The sequence below is a fragment of the Gracilinanus agilis genome, chromosome 3, assembly GCF_016433145.1.
Source record: "Gracilinanus agilis isolate LMUSP501 chromosome 3, AgileGrace, whole genome shotgun sequence".
NCBI lineage: Eukaryota > Metazoa > Chordata > Mammalia > Didelphimorphia > Didelphidae > Gracilinanus > Gracilinanus agilis.
In genome coordinates, this window is record NC_058132.1 from 8,202,501 (window position 1) to 8,210,043 (window position 7,543).

General features: G+C 50.7%; 1 protein-coding gene across 1 annotated transcript in view; it reads left to right on the forward strand.

Moving 5' to 3' along the window:
- Positions 1-7,433: 7,433 nt before the first annotated feature.
- Positions 7,434-7,543, forward strand: part of AP2A1 (adaptor related protein complex 2 subunit alpha 1) — a 3,840-nt gene continuing 3,730 nt past the window's right edge. Inside the window, exon 1 of the mRNA XM_044668428.1 lies at positions 7,434-7,520. Within this exon, the coding sequence (XP_044524363.1) occupies positions 7,434-7,520 (87 nt within the window). The remainder of the gene's footprint in view (positions 7,521-7,543) is intronic.

Below are 7,543 nucleotides of genomic sequence, written 5' to 3' on the forward strand. Positions count from 1 at the left end.
CCTCACCAAAAATGAGATCCATTTCCTTTTTAAATTTGGCCAAGATCCACTGTGTGAATGCAAATGATTTTTACAAAATAGATTTATAAAAACAAAACAGTAGTAGAGTAGATAATGTACATTCAAATAAAGTACCAAATTCCCAAAATTCACAATAGCCCAGTTGTTGACAATAGCAAACAAACCCATTATTATATAGGATTCACATGAGTTTATATATAGCTACTTGCTGTGTGATATTAAAAAATACCTATAAAATGTAAGGGTGAAAAAGTGGTTTTATGGGTTCAATATATTAAAGATGGTCACCAGAGGATTGAACTATTATCAATTCTCAATTAAGAATAATCTCAAGTCAAAATTGACTTTTATGGAAATTTATTTACATGAGAAGAGAGAGAGGAAGTATCAGTCCAGGTAGATCTTAACCCTCAGCTGAGGGTTAAAGGTCCTGAGTTCCGGAGGTGAATGGAGAAAACTTCATTCACAGAGTCTATAAAAAGAAGTTTCTTAATAGAAGTTCAGGAAGATTCAGTCTTTAAACTCACCACATGGAACAGTCTTGGTCAGGAACCAGCAAAGCTCCCTCAGGTCCCCTTCACCAAACCAGAAGAAGCGTCACTCACTCAACTCCCTCTTTTTAAAGGGGTCACATATTCGTCACTTCCAGTGCCTTCCCCTAGCCTGTGTATCCAATCACAGTAGATGCTTTCTCATAGAAAGCATAGGGGGGCAGTCAGTTGATTCTGATTCGTTACTCTAGCACAAGTGGGTTAGGACCTCCCAGAATTGGAAGGTGCTCTCACCTTTGGTGATGAAATCTAAAGATGGCCAGTGTAGACTTAATCTAATTATCACACAGGGAAGAGGTGAGATACCTGGGAATTTTAATGTAGCCAACAAATAAATTTTTAAAAGGTAAAAAAACATTTACTAGTAAAAAATCAATAAAAATAAGAGATTTTTAAAAATCATATACATAGCTTGTCAATTGATGGACATCCCTTCAGTTTCTAGTTTTTTGCCACCACAAAAAGAGCTACTACAAATATTTTTGTACAAGCAAGTCCTTTTCCCCTATCTTTGACTTCTTTGGGGTACTGACTTAGTAATATTGCTGAGTCAAAGGGCATGCACTGTCTTATGACTCTTTGGCTTTTTGTTCCAAATTATTCTCCAGAATGGTTGGATCAGTCCACAGCTCCACCAACAATGTATGTGGCCCAATTTCCCACATCCCCTCCAACATTTATCATTTTCCTTTTTGGTCATGTTAGCTGAAATTGTTAGGTGTGAGGGGGTACCTCATAGTTGTTTTAACTTGCATTTCTCTAATCAGTAGTATTTGGAGCATTTTTTCATATGGGTATGGATAGTTTTAATTTCTTCAACTGAGAATTGTCTGTTCATATCCTTTGCTGGCTTATTAACTGGGGAATGGCTTGTATTCCCCAATAAACTTGACTCTGTTTTCTATAGATTTAAGAATGAAGCCTTTGACAGAGACACTGGCTATAAAATTTTCCCCCAGTTTGTTTTTTCCTTTCTAATCTTGGTTGCATTGTTAGCCCTCCATTTTGGGGGCCCAGGCCCCCCAGATTTCACTCCCCTTCCAGGCCTACCCACTCAAACTCTCTTTTATGTGTCATTTTTCCCCATTAGAAAGTAAGCTTCTTGAGAGTAGGGATTGTGCTTCTTTTTGCTTATATATGTATCCCCAGCACTTAACATAGTCCCTAGGACATGGTAAGCATTTAATAAGTGTTTCATCCCTTCCTTCTCCCTTCTTATTTGGCCATAAGTGTCCTCCTTCACTTGAGCCACAGCCACTACATGGGCCATTTTGTTTGTGATCTCTGGGTCTATGGATGCTGGTTATATTGGAGAGAGAGGGTACCTCAGGTGTGTAGAGAAGACGTTTCTTACTATGCCATTTAGTAAATGCCTTTTCTTTGAGCTAATTGTCTTTTATATAAACAAAACAAAACCAAAAAACTCTTACCTTCTATCTTGGATCCCAAGGCAGAAGAACAGTGAGGGCTAGGCACCTGAGGTTAAGTGATATGAAAGGACATTCTTGGTTCTCTATGTCTATTCTGAGTTTACACTTACAAAAAGGGAATCCTTTGTTCTCTTAGCTTAGTTGGAGTTAAAACTTTGGTTAACAATAACTTAAGTACCCCTACTTAGTACCTCACTAGATTGTGAGGACAAGATTAATTCTCCTTTGTCTACCTTTTGATTGAATCAACACAAGCTTGAACTAGGTGGAGGAGCTCAGAACCACTTGGTGAATTAACACCCTGCTTGGTGCTGGGTCTGAGGCCAGTAAGGGCCTCACCCTTTTTTCTAGTTCAAATAGTTGGAGACTTTTGAATTCTTTTGGGAGTTCACACACTTAGAAACGTGTGAATCCTAGGAGGAGAGTTAACATCTTTAGAGGTGAGAAGTCAATCCCACAGACACTGCCCATGGGCAGGGCTGGACAATTTGGAAACTGGAGTTGGCCCCTGTGAAGAGGGGCAGGGATAGGAAACCACCAAAAAAGGCTGAGGGCAGTCTCATGAAGTTCAGTCTAGTGGAGAGTGTCTCCTGAAGATAGTCTTTGGGAAACTTCACTGGAGACTATGGCTTGGATTCGTGGCATCAATTTGGATTTTGACTCCTGGACTACTTTATTGGGTGAGTGAAAAGGCTGATTCCTTCCTAGTTTCCTAAGAGGCTAGCTTCCATCTTGGAGGCCTGGTAGTTGCTACTGGCCCTCCTGGCTGAGGACTAGTATAGGTATTTCCCTTAACCTCTCTCACATTTCTCTACTTTATTGTTTCTCCTCTATTTTGTAAATAAACTTCTGTCTGGCAACCACTAAATTTAACCTTTACAGTGACTTGCCCAGGGCTACCCAGCTAGGAAGTATCAGATTAGAACCCAGATCCTCACAACTTTAGGCTGGTACTCCATTGTGTTATCTAACTTCTGATACCCTCCACCCCACACATACCTCACCACCAATTTAGACACTAACTGGGCGACCTGAAAAAGTCATTTAACCTCTATTTGCCTCTGTTCCTTCATCTGTAAAATGGGGATCATAGTAGCACCCACCTCACAGGGTTGTGAGGATCAGATGCGGTAATATTTGTAAGGTGCTTAGCATAGTGCTTGGCACATAGTAGATGTTATAAACATGCTTATCATCACCATCATCATCCCTTATTAGAGATATTGAAGTAGAATAGAGTAAATAGCCATAACTGAAACTAGATGAAAGCCCCCTACATGCTTGGGGAAACAGCCAAAAACCCTACATGCTTGGGGAGACAGCCAAAAACTACTAACTACAAAGGCTACAGAAGTTCCACTTCAGGAACTGCAGGGCACCCCTAAGTCTATTGACACCCGCCACCTCCTGAGCTACATCCTGCTTTCACAAAACACCAACCCGGAACCCCGAACATATATAATCTTTACTCTGACTATGCCCCCCAGAACTCTCTTGCTGAGCTTCCTCTAGCGTGCTAGAAATAAAGACTTCCCTTTGCTTGGATTGCATTGTCTCCGTGTGCTCCTTTGGCGGTCATCTGCTCGGACCCTAACAATATGTTACCCTGGCCAAGTAATTTAATTCCTCAAAGTCCTGGTTTCCTCATCTATAAAGTGGAAATAATAGAACTTAGATAAGAAAGTTGTAAGGAACAAATGAGATGATCTTTTAAAAATACTTGGTAGCCCTCAAGCTGATCAATAAATACTAGTTATTGTTATTAGAATGTTCTAGCTGACTACTGAAAGGAGACTCTACTGGTGGGGGCTCATCATCTATTGTTTAAAGGAGTATAGACTCAAAGGGTACCTTGACTCTGGGGTAACCAGGAGACCTAATCTGAAAATTAGGCAGCAACATGGTTCTTATGAAGTCATCTTCCTGAGTTCAAATCTGGCCTCAGATACTCACCAGCTGTGTGACCTTGGGTAAATCACTTGACCTATTGAACTAAGTTTCCTAATCTGTAAGCGAGCCAGAGCCTTAAGGAAATGGCCAACCATTCTAGTATCTTTGTCAAGGAAAGTCGGACATGACTGAAATGGACTGAACGACTTCGGTTCTGATGGGTCAGTGTTATATCTGGGGAATGGTAGACAACAATTTTGTCTGTTCCGGGCTGGTGTTTGAGTTCTCAGGGGCTATTTTGGGTGGTTCTTAGTTTAAAGAAGAGAACGAGTTCCGGCCCCTGACCCCTTCCTTCTGGGGGTGTTACGACCAGTGTGATAGGCTGCCCCGTTTCAAGCCCTTCCCCACATCATTTGCTTTGAGCAAGTCCAGGCTCCTAAAGGAGCATCTTCCTGTGTCATCCGGAAGCCCCTTGGATTCTGCAGCCAATTCCACTCGCTTGGAGGTTTGCTCCACGTTTGCCCATATACCTTTGGGCTCTCCAGCCCTCTTGGCCTTTCCCTCCTCTCGCTTGCCTTTGATGTCCATCCAACCTCCCAGATTGGGGATTCTCTCAGGGGGGGGAAGTGGTTCAAGGTGAAGGCATTCAGTGATGGGATCTACCCACGGGAGCCTCTGGGCTGGTGACATCGGAAGAGTAGAAAAGAGCCAGGATGGGGGCCCCGGGCTAAGGCCTTGAGTCATGCCCACAGGTGGGCGACCTGAAGGGAGCTTCCTCTGGTCTTCCAACACCCCAGTGAATGGAGGGCCCCCCTATAAACATGACCAGGCGAGCCCTGCCACCTGCAGGTGGCTTCCTGGTCCTCCCTTAGCCCTAAGCCTCCATGTTCTAGGCACAAACGTGGGGGAAGTGCCTGGGGGCATCCTTTCAGGAAGGGAAAGGCTGGCTAAAGGCTCTGGGGACATCCCTATCAAGTGATAAAACAGGCCAGGAAGAGGCCTTAAGTGCCCAGAGCTCCCAGGGATCTGGCCAGCTTGGATGTACCACGGGGCTTCCTGCTGATGACCAAGGAAGATTCGGCTGCACAAGCAGGACCAGTCACGGGCCGTCCTGTGGCGTTTTGGGCCTGGAGGACTTGCAAAGCCCCTCGCTTTACAGATGAAGCAGACGAGGTGGGATCTGAATCCAGGACCTCTGCCTGCAAAAGCAGCACCAGGCCCTCGCCTCGTGGAGAAGGAGCTCTCTCCTTCGGGCTCCCATTGCCGAAATCAAAAGAGAGGCCGCAGGAAAACAGCTGTTTATTCCAAAAATCCCAAAGTTACACTGCCTCTGGCTTCCAGGAGGAGGCCCAGGGCAGAGCGGGGCGTGGGAGGGACAGAGAGGCCCCCCCCAAGAGCTCTCGCTCTCCATCCCTGGCAATCACAGCACAGAAAAGGCGGAAAGCGGTCGTGGGGAGTGGGAGACACTGCGTGTCCTGGGTGCTGCTCGGCTCCTCGAGGCCTCCCCCCACCCCCTTCTGATCCCCCCGTCCTGGCCCTTCCCCGTTATGGCTTATCATCGTCTAAGGGGCACGGGCAGCCCAGGCACATAGGGCAGTCCACCGCCTGGGTCCTTGCCAGGGAACGAGGGGGAGGGACCAGAGGCTGGGTGGGAGACGAAACGGTGGCGCTGGAGGAGGGCGAGGAAGGCCTCGGCGCAGGACTAGGGGCCAAGGGTCCTGCCGTGAGGCATGAGGGGAGTCGCGCCCGGCTCCTTTCCCTGCCCTGTCAAGGGCTTGGTTTCACCATCAAGGTGCAGATGGAGCCGAGGGCAGAAGTGCAGGCATTCGGGGGGGGGCAGACTGGGGACAAACTGGGGAGAGCCCTCCCACCTTGCCCCGTGGGCTGGGGGAGGGGGTTTTAGCCCTTTAGTGTTGGGGTATAGACACCCCCAAATCATGGCTATGTACAAGGGGGAGGATGAGTTGTGCATTGGGAATGGGGGGGAACCCCCCAAACAACAGAAAGGCTCCCTGGGGGAGAGAAAAAGGGAGCCGCCTCGGAACGGCCAGCCCCATCCCCTGCCGTCCTCCGGGCTTCACTCTGCCCACCCCTCACCCCCAAACACAAGGCCGAGGCCCGGACGGGACGGTTTGAGGTCAAGGCAGTCAGAGGGGTCTGAGGTCGCGGCAGTGAGGACGTAGAGGCAGTGGCATGAGGAGGAGGGGCCCTTTGGGCCCTTGGCAGTGGGCAGGGACCCCCAACTAGGACTGGCCAAGTCCAGAGTGGGCAGTAGCCCACCCACACGAAGGGAGAATCAGGTCATTGAAGGCCATTCCAAGAGGAAGCGGCTGTTCCGGGCAGAGAGAGCCATTTCCCCTCTGCCTGGGGGTGGGGGTGGGGGGTGGCAGCCATGACATCTTTGGGGGCTGCCCGGGAGGGAGGTGACGGCATCAAGGAGGCGGCTGACTGGACAGCAGTGGTGGCATCACCCCTGGAGGCCCACGGGAGGAGGCGGTGATGTCGCCACCCGGCGTCCAGCGTCCAGGGAGTGATGCCACGCCGTGCCGCAGAGGGAAACGGTGACGACAGTGACGGCGGATGCCTACTAAAGCGGGAGGGGGGGGGCCGAGGGGTGCCGAGGGACGCCCCAGAACCTCCAGGCGGACTCCAGGGCTCGAGGGCTGGCGACGCTTGGGACAGCCTGGGGAGGCGGGGTCACTGGCCCTGGGAGAGGAGCGTCCTCCCTCGCTGGGCCCTGGTCACTGGGGGCCCCCGCTCAGAGGACACCCGAGCGCCGGGCTCCCTTCTGGGAAGCCCAGGGAAGACGCACATTGATCGCTTGGAGGGTGTCCAGGGGACGGGGAAGGGCCGGAGTCCGTGTCCGGGGAAGGGCAGTCCAAGGAACAGGTTGCGGCTGGCCTGGAGGTTTGGGGGGCGTGAGGGCAGTTATGGGGGGACGAATTCCATTTGTCCCACCTGCCCACGAGGCCAGGTCTAGGGGCGATGGGGGAAGCTTGCCAAGAGGCAGGTTTCATCTCCATGACACGAAGAGCTCCCCCGGACGTCATGGGCCGCCCCAGGAGGCTCAGGTCCCGGCCCTGCAGGGCTCCGGCCCAGCCTGCAAGACCACTCACTGGAGACAAGGCCGAGGCAAGGGCGGGCCATCGGGGCATCCTCCCGCCCCCGTCGTGCCCCGACTGTCCAGGGAGGAGGAGGAGGTCCTGGAGAGCATGGACGGGAGGGGGCCGGAGGCCTGGGCTCCTGCCCTGCTCCTCCCCAGGCAGCCGCCCGCCCAAGAAAGCCTTCCTGGCCAAGATCCCAGGAAGAGTGGAGTCTGCAAGGAGAGACAGCCGGAGGCGTCCAAGGCGGGGCGGGGATGGAGCCTCTGGGGAGGGCGTGACAGGAAGGGGACCAGCCTCTGGAGGCGCAGGCTTGGAGATGACATGGCCGGAAGAAGGGCATCCGCCGGGCACTTCAAGCCTAGGGAGACAGTGGCAGGACAGGAGCCCAGGGAGTCCGTTAGCCTCTAGCACCTCAGGAATCATGGGAACGGCTGGGGATGACGTCACAGGAAGGGGCGGGGCTTCGGAGACGACGTCATGGGGATGAATACTTTGTGGAAATGATGTCACAGGAAGGGGGACATGTGGGGATGATACCACAGGAAGG